The following is a 17,756-nucleotide window of genomic DNA, read 5'->3' as shown; positions in this document are numbered from 1 at the left end:
CTCAAGAAAACGACTGTCTCTTGATGACTGCATAGCGTAATCTGTAAAGAGTGGAATTGACTCAAACCCCAGAACCAGAAAATCCTGTTCTCCTTCACTTCTTGCTTGACACTGACAATCCAGCCACCTTTTACAGAAAATTAGTGGGGGTTCTCCTTGAAGCAAGTGGCAGTCTTGCTTTTGGAAGTCAATTTTTGGGATCCCATTTCCTGTAATTATATTTCACGTATGTGACTTAACCGACAATTGTGGCATCTGTATTCAACAAGAATTTGCAATAGTGTCCAAATTGCGTTTGGGTGAAGTCATACAGTAGGCAAACCCATTTTCTTTTGTGCCATAAAAACATACTGTTGGACTAGGTGATGACTGTACTTCCCTTCCAACTGAACTATTCTATTCTACCTCAAGAGAAACAATGCAGTAGTTATTTCTGAGGCCTTAGTCTGAAAAAGGTTATTTTGTAATAGCATTTAATCTGCAGGTACAGAAGAGATAAGATTTTAAACATACAAATTTTAAACTTCCACAAAAGCTATGAGGTTTACTAACGTTATTTCTGGAACTGAGAACTGGCAAAGAGGTCTATAATTCGACTACAAAGAAACCTTTTACAACTGTGTATTAAACTTGAAGGTAATTTTCAGAAGACTTTGAAAATGGGCACACTGGAACTATTACCAAACTGAAGCATTTATGCAAGAAAAGAACCTCATTTTATACAGCGCTTTGAACCTCTTGCACTGTACCGAGTACTTTCGTGTCTTGTCAGCTCCCTGTGTTGGGCCCACATTGAAGAACAGGTGGAAGATTTTTGAAGAAGTTTTAAAAACGAGGATCCCCTTCTGGCCATTAATATACTGGGTTTTACAATGATGGAGCTGTATGATAGAAGGAAAATCCAAGTTTTATGTTGAGGGAGGAAAAATGTGCTTGTGTTTGCTTATAAAGTAAAAAAAGAAAAAAAAAGCCTGCATTTTTATAATGAGTGTATCTTCAAGTTTTCCGACCTCTTCATTAAACAAAATTCTAATTCCTAGAACGGGTTCTTTAATTCCATCGGTTGAACTGCTGCTTTCCAAACAATTTTATTTCCTACGGTCACCGCCCAGTTCCAAGAGGGCTGCAGCCTGGGCGTAGGCGCTCGGCTGGAGGACCCTTATCCATGAACACCGCTCTTTCACTTCAGCGGCCACGAATAAAGCCATAATCTTAACCTCCAGCCGGGGCAAAGGCCCCCTTGACGCTTTCAAGAGCCGAAAGACTTTCCTCGCTGCCCTGTGGTCGCCCGCCCGGATCGCGGCGGCCGTGGATCGCGGCCCCTCACAGCCGCCTCCGGGCCGGGGCTGCCGGGCGGGCCCTGCCGCAGCCGCCCCGCCCCGCCCCGCCCCCGGCCGCCACGCCTAGAGGAGGCGGGCGACGCGCACATCGATAGCTCGGCGCTCCCCTGCCCAGGCGTCCCCCCGTCGCTTGGCTCGGCATCGATTGGCGTGCGGCCCGCCGACCCCCGCGCGCCACCGAGGAGGCGGCCGCCACCGGGAGCCCAGGTGGGTACCGGCGGGCTGGGGGCGCTGGGCGAGGCCGCGTTGCCGGCCGTGGGCCCCGGCTCTCGTTTCCTCCTGCGTCAGCCTCCGCTCCGAGCTCGACCGCGGCTGCCCGGCGCGGGCCCGGCCCTGAGGGGCCCCTCCCTGCCTCACGCCCCTCGCAGGGCTCCGCCCCGCCGTCCCGGGCCCGGGGGGGCGAGGGGCAGCGGCGCGGTGCCTCGTCCCTGCTTGTCGACGCCGGGGCGGTGGAGGGGAGAGCTGCCCCTCAGCCCCGCGGCTGGGCCCCTCGGGTGCCCCTGGGGCGCACTCCCCGTGTGGCGCCGGCAGTCAGCCCCCGGTCTCTCCGTGGCCTCCTCAGGGCTCCCCCCGGCCGCCTCTGGGCAAGGTGACCTTTCGCTTTCACTCCGGCATGCGGTGCGTGCCAACAGGTCGCCTCTCTTGCGTATCTTCCCTTCCCCACGGTGTGTTCGCGTGCGTGGAGAGAGAGAAGGGAGAGCGGTGCTGAAGGCGCCTCCCCGCCCTTTTTTGGTGTGACCGGGCCCGGAGTGCAGTGCTCCCCTTCTCGCTCGCCCTGACGGGCAGAAGCGTCCCAGCCCGCTTCCCGCCTTCCCGCGCAGCCTTCGAGCTGCCCCTGGCCCCGCTGCTTTGTCGCCTGGCTTGGCCTCCCTGTTGGAAACACTGCATCTTACTCCGGAAAAGCGAGCCCTGGTTTGGACTTTGATTCTCATCCTGATAAGCACTGACTGTTCCTTTTTTTACTATGTATGTTAAGAAAATGAACACACTATCATAGAACATAAACGTTCTGGTTTTCTTTACAGTGGACTAAAAAGTTAGAGATGTAAAAGCCTTAAAGCATTGGAAAGATTCCTAAATAGTTACTTATGTTCCGCAAATTTAGGTAAAGGAGGTGATTTACCTTATTTACAGTTCTTGCGATGACTTCAGGCATGGAATTGTTCGGGCACTGGGGGTTTTCAATCAGCGGAGTGCTAATCTGTTCTGTGCTGAATGTTTCTTCAAGATCTTTCCTCTGATTTGGCTCCTAACACCTGTAGATTTCTTTTTTAAATTTACTTTTTTTTTTTTTTTTAAGGGTAACGTGACAAGGATTGCTGTAATTTCTTGTGTTTGAACTTCAGCTTTCTTGCCAATTTTATTAAAGTAAAACCTGGTAATATAGGGTGGTGTCCCCATGTGTACAAATGCTTGGTCTTTATTATGTAGAATATTACTATTGGATTTGAAAAATGTTGAAAAATTTTACAAAGGTAAAAGTGTTAAATGTGTTTAATGTGAAGATATGCTTTATTCAAATGTAACTTCCCTACGTTATTTCTGATGTTTGTGTTTCATCCTGCATGACAGCATAGTTTCACTTTCCAGCTTTCAGAAAAAGCCTTTCGTTATTTGCTTAACTCCAGTTATTTTATTTAACTGTATCTGTTAAACGTTTTCACCATATTTTTTTTTAAAGAAATAAGGGCTTAAATGGGGGTGCCTAAAATCAACCTCATTATGGGAAAACCCTGAATCTTAATATAAAGTTTAAAGTGTGACTCTTGAAGTCTTTTCTGCTCATGTCAGATGTAAAACGTCTGACATAATTTGCCTTTCCGCTCTGCGGGACTCAATCTGACGTACGCTGGTTTAGGGAGGTCTGTGGCATTGGGAGAGTTTGCTAAACACAGAACCGATGCATTTATTGCACTCTAACCATGAGATATGGCCTGCATGCTTTTCTCCTTACTGTAATAACGTGCTTGATCCACCCTTGCAGAAGCTAATAGTAGTTTTGCAATTCACTGGTTAAAAACTTGAACAGGGACTTAGGGGTTCTAATGGTCTGGTTACCACATAAGGTGAAACAAGTGATTGGAAAAGAGCATGAAGGGAAACATTTACAGGTATCACCAGCATTGCTTCTCTAATGTAGCTTGTTTTCCCCTCCTTGATGCAGCAATCTATGCTGTCACTTTGAAACCTTTAGAGTAACTGTTGATGAGCTATTTATGTGACTTGTATCTGGTTACTTCCCACGTGTACGCTCTTCCCAAAAAAGGGGTTTGGGTAGGGTGACTTGTTTCACAGTTGTCATAAGAATTCTACAAAAATAATAGTCAAAGTCTCTGTGCTGTTACTTTAGACCAGGCTTCCAAAACCGGAATGCTGGCAACTTGAGGAAAATACTGGCAGCAGAAGTCGAGCAGGCCAGTACAAAACTGCTTCAGATCAATGTGGAATTTTAGTTTTCCCTTTTCTGGAAGAGGATTGTAGCTTGGCCTTCTTGATTACTGCAACAAAATGTGGCATTTTGATTAGAAAAATGATGGAAAGATGAACTTAATTTACAAATGGGAGTGGTCTGTAATCGTCAAAGCTCTATATGAAGCTCTGATTTGAGACTTAAAGAGCATAGCATGAAGCATTAAAATAGAAATCAAGCTTAGTGTTTTTAATGCTATTTAGCTTGGTTACAGTAAGAATTATAGTGATAGCAGTATGTCAGCTCTGCTGCCAGTGTATATTTCAGACAATAATTTTCTTCATGTTCTTTCTTTCAGAGCGAGCCTATTAATTATGAAATAGAAATCCAGAAAATGTCAGAAAAAAGTTAGTTGCCGCCTTCTAGGACAGTCATGTTGGAAGGATTGGTAGCCTGGGTCCTCAACACCTATTTGGGCAAATACGTCAATAACCTGAACACAGACCAACTTTCAGTCGCTCTTCTAAAGGGTGAGGCTTTGTGGTGTTTTCTCTAGTGTTTTCATACTGTGATTTTAAAAAAAAAAAAAGTGTTATATTTTTGTAATAACTGGAAGATGTGATAGAAACAGTCACTTAATATTGTGTTTAATGTTTATATAAACCTGTTTAGTATAGAGCTTTGTGCGAGCACTTTACAATGAGTAGTAAACTCTCATGTTCCTCTCTTTGTTGCTTTTTATCAGCACTGTTAAACCAATTTATTTGAAACTTTAAAAAGTATGCTTAGCATATCTTATCAGCATGCTTATATAATAATGGAGTGTCATTTTTCTTAATACTGTTCAGTAACTTTCCTGTTGAGAAACTGTGGCAGGAAGTATTCTGTAGCCTTTACCTCTTACATTTTGGTACTGGTAGTTACTCACCTGTAATTACGACTTCTGGTTTGTGTCATTTTCTGTCATGCTACGTTCACGAGCCTTGTACTTTGTACAGAGTCCTCAAATCAATGCTTTGTAGTTTACCTTTCGCTGCTGTTACCTGCTGGTTTTGGAGAGAATATTTTATAACACTTCAAAGCTCTTCTGAGTGCTTTTTTTAATCTTGAGAAATTCTTGCAGTGTCCCCTTTGAAAAGACAAGAGTAGAAGCTTTCTCCTCAGTTACAATAAAGTTCAGATCTAACACCTTGCAGAAGGTTGCTTCTAGATGACCTCATCAAATAGTTTGAGGACGTGGCATTGAAAAATTAACAAGTATGTTAGATAACCGTTGCAATTGTAACACAGCTTGAAGTGGGAGGTTGGCTGTTCTCATGAAATCCTGTTTGATGTTTGTTTTTCTGTAAAACGTGATGCTAGTCATTTTAGGCTTATACTGCTCAAGTTGGCGTTCTTTAACGTAATTTTGTTTATCAGACTTGTCTTTTTTTCTGCTTTGTGTAGGTGCTGTTGAATTGGAAAACTTGCCACTAAAGAAAGATGCCTTGAAAGAGCTGGAGTTACCATTTGAAGTAAAGGCAGGTTTGTATTTTGCTTGTGTGCGCAGGACAAATGTTTATAGTCAGGAAGCATTTCATGTTTTAGCAGAACCTTTACCTGTGAGTCAGAAGCTTGACCAAATGAAAGCCTGGTTTTCAGGTTATCCAGTTCTATTTTAGCTTGCTCGTTTCTTACACCACTTTTTCTTTCAGGTTTTCCAAGGTGATGAAGTTTGCTTACACAGGAATCTGATAGCATCTCTGTTTTGTGTGTCTAGGTTTCATTGGCAAAATAACACTACAGATACCTTTTTATCGGCCACATGTGGATCCATGGGTGATATCTGTCTCAAAACTGCACTTAATTGGTGCACCAGAAAAAAAGGAAGATTTTGATGAAGAAAGGGAGAAGTTGCAAGAAAGAGAACACAAGAAAGCCCTTCTTCTAGCACTTGAAGAAAAATGGAAAGTGAGTCACACTTGTCTCTGAAGAAAGTAGATGGATTGCATTTAAGTCTAACAAGTAGGAGGACAACTGCATGGGAAACTAAGTTAGGATTTGGTTCCTACGTGCCAACGTGGTGCGATTCCTGCCCCTTCCCCGTCCAGCATATGTGGGACACGCCACATGACGGGTATGGGGCAGCAATCGCACCACGTTGGCACGTAGGAACCAAATGTCGCGTGTCCCACATATGCTGGAGATACTGAAATAGGTCGTTTTTTTTTTTTCTTTCTCCCTGTTCACGGTAATTTCAGTGTAACAAGGTATATTGTTTCCTGACCAGTTGTTACCGTGGTGGTTAATGCTTATCCCTATTTTCTCTTTTAGAAAGATCGACAACAGAAAGGGGAATCTTACTGGTACTCAGTTACCGCATCTGTAGTCACAAGAATTGTAGAAAACATTGAAGTAAGCCTTTGCATTGTAGAGCTTTTCCCACTTGCTAAGAATTACCTGTGCCCACTGTGCTTCACATTGTGTAGTCCTCAGAGAAGAAATATGTAAATCAAAGGTAGATGTTTGGCAGAGGACAGTCCCTTTTCAGACTGAACCTTCAGAACTTCAGTCTTAAACTAGTCCTGATGGAGACTTCTGGAAAGGAAAAGCCCTCCACCCTGCTTTTACCAAGGGGAAAACATCAACTTTTGGTTTGTAACAGTAGGTGGATAATGGATTTGCATGAAATGTGATATTTTTTTCTCACATTTTAATGCTTTGATTTATAAACCAAATAATTGTTTATGAAGTAGAAGAGCATGGTTTGTTTTCATAAAAAGGTAATTTGTAAAGAAACAAGTCTCTCTGCTGATCTATGATTTTGATTATTTGTGTGTTGTCTCTCAAGTTCTTTAATTATTCTTTTTCTACTGTTAATAAAAATCTGCCATGTGTCTCCTAAGTTTCAAAATGACTCAAAAGTAGGGCTGCTGCACTCTGTCGCTTTTTCTCTTTGGAAGTCCTAATGTAGTTAATGACATTTTAGCAACATTTACATCATTAATCATTTGTCTTTAAGAACCAGAAGCTTTCTACGTATTACTTGCTAAAATTTGCTTGCCTCCATGAAAGGACTGTCCTTTCTCCTTATGTGCAGACAGAGTGACTGTATTACTTGGTTGCATTTCAACTCGCTAGAGGTGATTTAGAGGCGAGATACCTCAGATTACTTGCTTTTCCTGAGATGTGTGAGAAGAATTTGTTTGGTGCAAGAGCTCAGGGTGAGAGTATCTGTTCTTTTCTCAGTCCTGGACCTTACATTCTCTGAGAAACCACAGTAACTTGGTGCTCTCAAAGGCTTTAGCAGTGTAAAATTAGTTTGGATCACCTTGTATTGTTACTAGCTTGTAATTCTGGCCATGCTGATGATTCTAGTACATAAAACAAGTTTGAGTCTTTGGTTGGCAATTACACATTTGCCTTTAAAATGGGGAGTGATACTAGGATAGCAAAATAAAGTACACTGTCTTGTAGCTAGTTGTTTTTGGGGAGAAGGGCAGAGACTAGTGGTATCTGAGGAGAAGATAGAACCAGAGTGTACAAAACCAGAAGTGGGGAATAGAATTTCTGTGAGGTCTAAATAACTACCAGAGATTTGTTGGAGAATTGCAGAAATTAAATATTAAATTGCTTCAGTGTTAGTGAATGGTACTGATGTCCACTAATGATGTAAGTAGTTGTCTCTAGTAATGTTTTTTTTTCTGTCTAGTTAAAAATTCAGGATGTCCATTTGAGGTTTGAAGATGGTGTCACAAATCCTTTGCAGCCATTTGCGTTTGGCATATGTATCAAAAACGTGTCAGTGCAAAATGCGGTATTTGAACCGGTAAGTGGAACTTTTTGTACAAGAATTCATGGCAGCTAGGGTGTGATGCTGTATTTTGTGTGTGCTAGTAAATACTTTGTAACAAGTGTGGCATTTTAATAATCTGGTTGTTATAATAAATTGATTCTGGGCATTTCATATTGTTTCTTGAGCATGTAGAACTAAAAACTGCATGGCATGTGGTGTGTAATCTTGACTTTATTCCACTTTTTCTACTTCAGGTAGAGAAGCTGATGCGGAAAAAACAGTTGGATGTTGCTGACTTCAGTGTTTATTGGGATACTAACTGCACTTTATTGGGTGACCTGCCTCCTGGTCAGCTACAGGTACAAGAGAGAGATTTTTTGTTGTTGTTAGTCTCCTTTCTATATTGCAGACCTAATTGACTTAGAATTTGTTGGATCTGGTGCTTTCAAGAGCAAGAGAAGTTAATGGTTTTGTGCTATGATGATAGGATACATGTGCGACCCACAAAGGCTGTGCTGTGAAATACCTAGTTTTACCTTTGAAGAGAGAACACGTTTAAGAGGGTTTTTTAATGGACTGACATGCTAATAAAGGGTGTTCTAGTATATGAAACCAATGCATCCTAATAAGTATTGTACAGTCATTTCTTATAGAATAAATTTCCTTGTAACCCACAGGAAGCAATGGATAGAAGTATGGAAAGTCGTCATCATAATTACATCATGGAACCTGTATGCACTTCTGCTCTTCTTAAGCGGAATTGTTCTAAGGAGCCTTTAAGATCACGCCAGACTCCGCGCCTTGAGTGTGACATTCAGCTTGAGACTATACCCTTGAAGCTTTCACAGGTAAATACCAAGCGTCTTCATTTAGCTCTCAGTATCTGAGACAGAGACTGTTGAGAAGTCATAGAGTGTGTGTTTTCCTGCCCACATGCTGCGACTGTTGTTTGTATGTCAGTGCTTCTGAAGATTCTGCTGGTAAAATGCCGTCTTGAATTATCTGTCTCTAAGAACAGATGCCCATTCAACCAGTGAAATACCTGTAGGGGTCATAAATCTGTGGTAGTGTTTGTGACAGCCTAAATACCAATTATTGTAGCATAAAATGAATACTTTCTTAAAGATTTAGTTTTAGAGGCAACTGAAAGGGATATACTAGAGAAGTTGTTTGTTTTAAAACCAAGCATTCCAATTTGTTTAATTATTTTACTGCAACTGATTATTGCAAACAAATTGCATTCTTTTTTGTTTATTGTAGTAGGAGGGGTGCAGGTGGGCTGTACAATAGCGGCTGATGTTAGATTGATAGTCTGACACGGGAGGAGATTTCATTCTGTGTGTTTGTAAATAAGCCTGTAAATTCTAAGTAGCAGATTAACTACTAGCCGCTGGGAGAAGATACATGGCACTGGAGAGCCAAATTATGATTAACATTAATCTTAATTCTGAAGCCATATGCAGGCCATTGACGGAGATAAACAAGTCTGTGGTTGGTTTTTTGTTTGGTTTGGGTTTTCCTCCCCTTTGCTTTGCCTAAATGATCTGTGTATTGTTTTACTAAAAGATGCAGTATCAGCAGATCATGGGATTTTTAAAGGAACTGGCTAGACAGGAGCGACAGCTTAAATTCAGGAAGTGGAGACCAAAGGTTACAGTAACAGAGAAGTAAGTATATCTATATACATGGCATTGTTAATATGATATTAAAAACTATACTAGGGAGACTAGAATGAAGACAAATATAGAAAAGAAGATAAATAATCATATATTAGAGTTTCAGTTTTCATGTTTTGTTCCCCTACCTCATAAATCAATTTTAAATATTCAGATGTACTTCAAACTTAAAATAAAATTATTCTTACCTGAGGCTTTAAATCCTTCTTTCACAGCTTCCGAGAACAGAAATTAATTGGAGGTTCTACCCCTATGTGCAAACTGTGGTGTTCTGAAATTTTCTTTATCGAAAGAGCTCCTATGAAATGTCTGTTATTGATAAATAAGAAAGATGGTATCAGTTCAGACCAGAGGTCCATGTAACTCAACATTTTCTTGCCTGTACCTGATACATAACAGCTATACTATATCTTGCTGAAGTGATGGGGAGTTGGCAGGGCGCTGCTCTACACAATTTGCAGAACAAGCCCACGTATGCCATCTCAAATACTGATGCTTTTTCTGATCAATTGCCCTTTGTTTTTTCACTGAAGCTCTCATAGACCTTTCACCAGTTTGACATGTATTTTTCTTTTTTTTTTTTAAGTATTGGTAATACAGTAATTTAAAAATGTTTCAGCTGCCGAGAATGGTGGATCTTTGCTTTGAATGCTAATCTTTCGGAGATCAGGGAGCAGAGACAACGTTCTTCCTGGGAGTTCGCGTTACAACGGGCCCAAGATGCAATATCTTACACTGACATGTATTATAGCAAATTGAAGGGGGAACCACTGTCTGCTGCCGAGCAGGTATTTAGATTTGAGTTTTCTACATTGTTGATTAATCAGATTTAATTTGTTTCATCATCTCAAATTCAAAATCTGTTCTAGTTTAGAAACATCTTTAGTCTTAGTGCAGGCCATTTTCACTGAACAGATTGTCTTTTGACCACAACTGAGTTTTTAATGCTTGAAACCTGGGTTTGTGGGAGGTGTGTGTGCAGCAGCGTCCTTGTGTTTTTGTTTTGCTGTGCAAAAAGCTGTCGTCTTTTTGAGCCGTAACTGGTTTTCATCAAAAATAGCATTAACTCCCATAGAATGCTGATGTCAGTCTGTGACATGCTTTCTTAACTTGCGTTCTCTGTAGACTCGAAAAGTATTTGAATATCAGAAGTGTGTCAGGTCACCCGTGTGGTTGGGTGAATAATGTGGGAAAAATTATGGCCAGTTGTTTGGGGGTACTTTGTTGGCTTTTTGTTCTTGTTTTTCCACAGTTGATTTTAGGGTGAAGAATTTGGAGGGAAAGAGGCCCTGATAATGAACCTGTGTCCTACTTCAGAAAGAAAAATACCCGAGAACTATAATTAGCTGCTTTTTATCTTTAGGTGTATTTTTCGTTAAATCAGTTCAGGGCACCAGGTACCTCACCTGTCTTAATTACAGGTGCGATTCTATTGATACTTTAAGTTGTGTGTAATCCTTATGTGTGTTATTTAGACATGAACTGTAGGAGTAGGTCAGCGTACTGGGGATTTTATAGTGCCTGGCAAAGCGGGAGACTTACTTTCATATAGCGAGTATTGTCTTCAGCAGAGCTGTGAAGTGTAACAAGGGCAATGCCGCTGGACTAGAAAAATGTCTTTTGCTTTCTTGTTCCATGATACATTTTTTTAGACTTGGGTGAGTCATAAGCTTCCACAAACAACTTCTTAATCAGTACAGAGAAGACGGCATGTCTTCGTAACTGAATGTGAATACTACATTGTCCTAATTCATGCAGTTCATTTCCTCTGTCTTCTTTACTCAGGACAGAAGCTTTTTTTGCTCCTGGCTAAGCTGCCTGTCATTCTGTTAAATCAGGTTATTTGCCGTGGCTTAGATTTTGCGCTGCAAACCTTGCTTCTGATGCATGATAGGAGGATATAGTTGGGCAAGGAATTTTTACTATGAAAAGTGTTAAAATAATGTACTTTGAAATGCAAGTAAACTTTGTTTGTAGTATGGGGGAATGTCAGGCTATGGTTGACAACATGACTTCTGTTTATTTTCATGTGCTTAAGCACTTGGATACTATTGTTAATGCCGTGTTAGTTTTTTCTGTGAGTCTCTAACTTAGTGCAGAGATGTTTGCCATGTTTGTGAACAAGACGCTGTATTCTTTTAGTGCAGTTACTTTACCTTTTTTGTCTTTTCAGGCTGAAATGCGTCGTATTGAGGATGAGCAAACTTATGAAGAGTTGAAGATACTATATGAGATAGTTCACGATAAATTTCATGACCTAGCTGAGGTGAGGAACATTCTGCATATAGGGAAATATTTTGAAACTTTAGGTGAATTATTCTGAGGTATTGTGTTCTGTTCTGCTGGAGAGTGTTGGCATGTGTTTGCTTTGATTTAGAAATGCGGCATTAATGCTAACGTTGCAAACAGTGCTCAGTTCCTGCAGTTATTACTGTTGTGTCACTTGCACAGTGAAATCTCTTTTTGTCTGGTCACATGATGATTTTCCTTAATAGTATCCTTGCCAGAATTCCTAGGGCAAGTACTCCTCATCTTAAAAACAGCAAGTGGAAATAAGGGCCTATAATGAGTATTTTCCCAGAATAAATACATGGCATAAGCAAGCCTCACATAAATGGCTTTCTGAGCATATTTCAAATATTCAAATACGGGCTAATCTCTAACAGTACAACGTCGTCTCTCAAATACAGTTGCTAAAATTTAGAGCTGTATTTATGGTGTCAAATGACTTCTTGGTTTAGTGTTTCTAGATTAAGATTTAAATAATGCCATGTAGCTTCATATATGAATATGCAGCAGTTAACTCATGGTGTGTTTGTTATTTCTTTGCTGCTGCTCTCCTAATAGGCTATGCATTGATATCAGTGCTGGTATACTGAAGAGTGCTGAGTAAATAGTAGATGGAATTGTATTGTTATTGTGATGCTTTTGTACACTTGTGATATTCTTTCAGTTACCAGCAGTAATGTGTATGTCTTCAATGTTCAAACCTAGAGTATTAAAGAGCCATTGCCTGATTCCCCTGGAGGTTCCCCTACAGCAGAATCTGCACGTGGCAGTAGCACTGGGATGCTGCAGTATCTTCAGTCGTGGTTTCCTGGTTGGGGAGGCTGGTATGGATATACTCAGCAAACATATGGAGGGGAACCCTTTGAAGGCCTCCTACCAGACCCAGAGGAACCGTGGAATCCAGAAGACATCCTGGGTATGGAAGTACAGAGTTTTCTGTTTCTTTTTAAGGTTGTTAACGCTACCATAGTTAGATACCTGGTAAAGGTGAACAGAAACAACTCTGGTTCTGTACTGTTAAAAGATGGCATGTGTCAGCTGATGTACCTAGGCAGCAGAGCTTGTCTAAAGCATAATAACCTGTTAAAAAAATCTCAGTACGTGGTGTACCTGCTTCTTTCTAAGGCAATGTATAGAATACATTTCCTTCCTTTGAGGTCTCTGTAAACTTAGGTTTACATTACCTTAATTGAAATAGAAATTGAAATTGAAATAGTTCTGTGGAATATTCGGTTTTGTTAAGTTGTATCTGCTTTATTTTTTTGTTTATACTTTTCTTCCTTAGAGCTGGGGAAATCTTTGCTTTCAAATTCAGAGAAACTTTTTTGATCTTCAGTAGCCTTCCAGGTACTGGACTGACTTAAAGTGTTGTTTTGTTTTTTTTTAATTAGGTGCAGATGAATTTTTTGATGCTGCTGCAGATGCTTCTAGCATGAATACCTTTACAAAGAGAGATCATGTTTTTGCTAAACTAAATCTACAGTTGCAGGGTGGCTCTTTCACTCTGTTGCATAAGGAGAAGAAGGTGGTGCATGCTGAGGAGACTGCTTTTATGCAGCTGGAGTTTTCAGGTATTAAGTCTATTTCTGTTCTTTCTCAAAAAAGACCAGAGCTTTGTCCACCTTCAGACCTTTCTTTGATTTTTGTTTTTAATTCTTTAAATTACTATACTGAAACAAAGTTTAAAATGAAAATATGAAAACAGCTTGTGGAAATGGATGTATCAAGTGAAAATAAGTTTCTCTCTTCAGATGTGTGAGTGATTTCGACACAGAAATCTGATTTTAGACCTTGTTACGGGTGAAAGGCAGAAAACAATAGGAATACATGGTTCACAATCATTGTAGTGTATTCCAAATTTCCATGTTTATTTTTTTTAGTAGAAATAAATATATATAAGCACTTCCAAAAGACTTGTTTGTTGGATGATATTTGTTATCTGTAAAATTTCAATAAAACCTGTGCTATGTACTAAAAGAAATAAAAGCATTTTATGTAATTATATTCCAGGTGTAAAGATCTTGGCTGAATCCCTACCTCGCAGAAATTCTTCCCTTCTGAAAGTTCAGCTCGGTGGTCTTTTTCTGAGGGATTTGGCAACAGAAGGGACCATATTTCCTGTTCTTGTTTTCCCAAATCCTGTAGGTGAAAAAACCTCTTTAAGTTACTATGTGGGATGCCTAAGTGTGTATGAAAATAGTTATATTCCAAAACTCAAGATGTTTTTCTTGGTTTGTGTCTTAGCCCAGAAAGAGAACCCAAAAGTCTTGAAGAAAAATTTCTACTTGTTGAACTTACTTTTCCCCTCCCTTTCCAACGATCATTTGTAGAACTCTTCATTGTTTGCTGCGTGTGCTTGTAACTTGTAACGTTACAGTTGGGAAGAAGATAATTTGTTGAGCAAGATTAGATTTTTGGAACAGTTGGCATTGCTGCTTAATCAGTGATTGTTCTTTTTCATAAAAGCCCTTTGGTCCAAGTAAGATTTTATCTCACCTGTATACTGCTACACTAAAAGCAGAAATTCAGAACTTTTTTTTTTTCTTTCTAGTGAATTGCTGAGAAGATTTCAAATACCTCTTCTGAGCAAACAAAATTTGAATCTAATTCCATGAGAATTTCCTGTGTATATTGTACTTTGTAATTTATAGAGAACTGACTGAAATTTGCACTTCAGACTTCAGTCTGTGTGCTACATGAGCAGATTGCATTAGCTTCTTAGTCATACTTCCTCCTCTTGTTTGACTACGTCAGAGAAAAAAGTGCATATAATAATCTCAGGCTATACATATAATTCACTTATAAAGTGACCATAAGACTAATAACAGAAAATACTTTTGTGCTTGTATGAGGTGGCTTGGTTGATTTTATCTAAGCAATCTTTTTCTTTTAAATTCTTACCAGCAAAAGGAGGTTGGCTGCATGTCTTCCTTTGGACTCCAAAGTTTGTCCTCAGAAGTGACTAATCAGAACACTGGTAAGAATTTAATTTTATGTTTGATTATAACAAGCATATGAGGTAATTCCTACAAATCAGAAGTTTCAAAACTGAGCACCTAGAGTTTGAATTCGTGGAAATGCTTTTTGCAAATAGTAAAGATAAAATCATGGAAGCTTTGTTCAGACATAAGGGTGCATGCAAGTTGACTTTAAAGAAAGTGAGTAAGAAAAAGTTATTTCGAGACAGTGGGAGTTGCACTTGTTCTTTTTCTTAGTTTAAAAAAAGAAAAAAAAAATTGTTAGGGGTTGAACATTAGGACCCCAGTTCTGAAAATGTTTTAGTGTATGCATTTAGTGTGTGTATTTAGTGTTGAATTCTGTTGACTGTAGAAGTTAATCGTATTACTTGCTTTTCTGTCACTGAAGGATTTTCAGATAGGTACTACTTTCCTAGTAGTGCCAATTAAAAATTAGTTACTAAATTTTTTGGGGTTTGTTTTTTGCTTTTGTCTCTTTGTTTTGATTTTTTTTCACAACTGCTTTTTGTAACTCGCTTTTTATTCAGTTGCAGATCCAGATGCCCCAGTGTTTGAGATGCTTTATGAAAGAAATCCAGTCCACAGCAATTTTGAGAGGCGCCTGGAAGTCAGTACCAGACCTCTAAATATTATTTACAATCCACAAGCCATTAAGAAAGTAGCTGACTTCTTCTACAAGGGAAGGGTTCATACCTCAGGTTAACCTTCAATGCGTTTTTTTGGTGGGGTTTGTGGTACTGTGTCTTTTCTTATCTTTGATTTTTATTTCTTTTCATTCTTAGAAATGTAAAGCACTAATCAAAGACTCTGCACTTTAAATTCAAATTAAGCAGTACTCTGAGTCTTGCTCAGAGCCCTGTCCAGCCTGACCTTGAATGTTTCCAAGGATGAGGCACTTACCATCTCTTTGGGCAACCTGTTCAGTGTTCACCACCCTCATTGTAAAAAATGCCTGCCTTTTTTCTAGTTTAAATGTGCCCTTTTTTAGGTTAAAACCATTACTCCTTGTCCTATCACAACAGGCCCTGCTAAAAAGTTTCTCCATCTTTCTTACAAGCCCCCTTTAAGTACTGAAAGGCTGCAACAAGGTCTCCCTGGAGCCTTCTCTGCTCCAGGCTGAACACCCTCAGCTCGGCCTTTCCTCATGGGAGGGTCATTCCTCCCTCTGGTCATTTTTGTGGCCTCCTCTGGAGCTGCTCCAACTTGTTGGAGATGTCCCTGCTCATTGCAGGTGGGTTGGACTAGGTGACCTTTAAATGCCCCTTCCAACCCAAACCCAAAGATTTTATTAGTTTGTTTCTTTGTTTAATTGAATTGGGGATTTCTCTTGGGCCGACTCCCGAAACTTCCACTTGACAGTTGCTGCTATACCAGCAAGTGGATGTTCATGCTGCCTAAATTAAAACGCATAAGGAAGGGGGCCTGTTTCTGTAATCTCTCCTGGAAATCGATGGAGAACAACAGGTTTTTTGAGAGGACAGCTAAAAGCAGAGTATTTTCTATAGTAATGATACTGGGGAAATTGTGTTCTAAGTCCTGTTGTATCTCTTCTGTTGGTCAAATTAAGTCTGACCTCTGTTACAGCTGCTTGAGGTACCTTGGTTTTTAGATGTTAATCGTAATGTTTCCCTAAGCTTCTAAAGACAGTGAGATTTAGGAGCCTATGACCTATTACCTGAGCCCATAACATTGTCAAGTGACTGCCTTTGCAGCTTTAGTTGTTAAAGTTCAGTTTCTGAGGAGATGACAGGTGAGATTAAGGAACATTAAAATGTTCTTAAAGTGCTAATTCTCTTTCTGTTTATCTTGGCAAATACCAAAAGATGATACTTGCCTTTTCTCACAAGATGAGACTATTCCGTAAATGTTAGAGGTAAAGTTTAAAATAAACAGGCAAAATAAACAAAGATTGCCTACAAATTCCACAAACTTCTTAATATTTAGTCAGAATTTCCTCTGCTGCCATACTTAGTACTGTCTCTGTCTCCCTCAAATTTAGTAACTCAGGTTGAAGGTCTGTCAAATAAAGAGCAGAGAAAGGTCTGGGAACTGTTTTTTTGGTGGAATTTTTTTGTGCTTAGACGCTTCCTTTTTTCTGTGAAGCAGCCTGGTGTGTAGGTGCAGCCAGTGGCTCTCAGCTGCTGTGTTTTCCTGTCCTGTATTTTACTGCTAAAATTTAAAACAGATCTTTTCTTTTTTCTCTTTCTTTTTTTTTTTTTTCCCTGATTCAATAACAGATAAACAAAACTATACCTAGTCGGTTTTGTATCTCTTGTGCAGGTTTCGGGTATCAGTCTGAGTTAGAGGCAAGAGTGGCTGAAGCTGCCAGAAGACAGTACAACAAGCTGAAAATGCAGACAAAAGCTGAAATCAGGCAAACTATTGATCGTTTACTAGTAGGAGACTTCATTGTAAGTTTTTGCCTCCAAAATGGTTATGTAGGCTTTTTTGCCATGTATTTTAGGACTTAGCTGTAAAGAGAGGGGTTTTTTGTTGCTTGTTTGTGTGGTGTTCTTTTTAAGAAAGTAGGGAGTTTTACATGTGGTGTTGTGGTATTCCTTTTGCTGTCAAACAATCCATTTTTGTGGTGCAGACATGTTGTGATTAATGGCAGAATAGTATTTTTCTGTTCCTGATCCTGTTACTGAGATGATTTCGTGTCAACTTGTTGGCTCCAGTGTGCGTTGGAGCTGTGTTATGTCAAGCTTATAAGATTTGTGTGTAACTTATTTAAAGATTATTTTCTAAATTAAAAAATTGATCCGCCTTCATTTTTTTTTTTGCTTATTCTTCAGTTTCAAAGTAATATTAGTATAGGTATCAGTATCATTAATCTCTAACTTTGGAGTTAGCTGTGTTGTTACTGTATTGTTTTCAGTGAAATGAAAAAGTATTTGCTCTGAAAAAGTAGTAGCGATACTTGATAAAACAGTCTAGCACATGTTGCATTTATGGATAGCCTTGACAAGGGTTTGTCCGATCCAGTGTCAGTAAAAGGGAGATGCCTTCTCCTAGCTGTGCGGGTAGATCCGCTCTCCTCAGCTTGGAGATGGGGTGTCCCTCTGGACAGGGATTTGTTGCACCTGTCTTAGCACGGGATGTGTCACCTACTGAAAATGTCTCTTCACTGCCTGTGATGGGAGTCTGTGGTTAACACGTTACCAGACTTTAGTATGGCTGAAGTTTGTGAAGATTAGCTCTTCAGGGGAGAGAGTGGCTAACTTGATTTGTTTGACATGGCTTTTTTCATATGTGAGGGGAAACTCTTTCTTAAGGGCTGTTAAATCT

At 39.9% G+C, this 17,756-nt stretch overlaps 1 protein-coding gene across 6 annotated transcripts in view; it reads left to right on the top strand.

The window, feature by feature from the left end:
- Positions 1-4,183: 4,183 nt before the first annotated feature.
- The window catches only part of VPS13D (vacuolar protein sorting 13 homolog D), a 102,885-nt gene continuing 89,312 nt past the window's right edge, over positions 4,184-17,756 (top strand). For 3 of the 6 annotated variants that reach the window (XM_086476071.1, XM_086476074.1, XM_086476070.1), the window contains exons 1-16: positions 4,184-4,280; positions 5,197-5,274; positions 5,510-5,700; positions 6,064-6,144; positions 7,442-7,558; positions 7,780-7,884; positions 8,203-8,373; positions 9,092-9,192; positions 9,821-9,989; positions 11,375-11,467; positions 12,196-12,406; positions 12,882-13,061; positions 13,501-13,631; positions 14,395-14,467; positions 15,002-15,166; positions 16,749-16,879. In XM_086476071.1, the coding sequence (XP_086332197.1) occupies positions 4,184-4,280; positions 5,197-5,274; positions 5,510-5,700; positions 6,064-6,144; positions 7,442-7,558; positions 7,780-7,884; positions 8,203-8,373; positions 9,092-9,192; positions 9,821-9,989; positions 11,375-11,467; positions 12,196-12,406; positions 12,882-13,061; positions 13,501-13,631; positions 14,395-14,467; positions 15,002-15,166; positions 16,749-16,879 (2,094 nt within the window). Of the gene's footprint in view, positions 4,281-5,196; positions 5,275-5,509; positions 5,701-6,063; positions 6,145-7,441; positions 7,559-7,779; positions 7,885-8,202; positions 8,374-9,091; positions 9,193-9,820; positions 9,990-11,374; positions 11,468-12,195; positions 12,407-12,881; positions 13,062-13,500; positions 13,632-14,394; positions 14,468-14,995; positions 15,167-16,748; positions 16,880-17,756 lie in introns of all 6 variants that reach the window. The other 3 variants (XM_086476073.1, XM_086476069.1, XM_086476072.1) reach the window with 1 other exon arrangement.

Source organism: Leptosomus discolor, chromosome 20 (assembly GCF_034619465.1).
Source record: "Leptosomus discolor isolate bLepDis1 chromosome 20, bLepDis1.hap2, whole genome shotgun sequence".
Lineage (NCBI taxonomy): Eukaryota > Metazoa > Chordata > Aves > Leptosomiformes > Leptosomidae > Leptosomus > Leptosomus discolor.
This window is presented reverse-complemented; position numbering and strand designations above follow the sequence as displayed.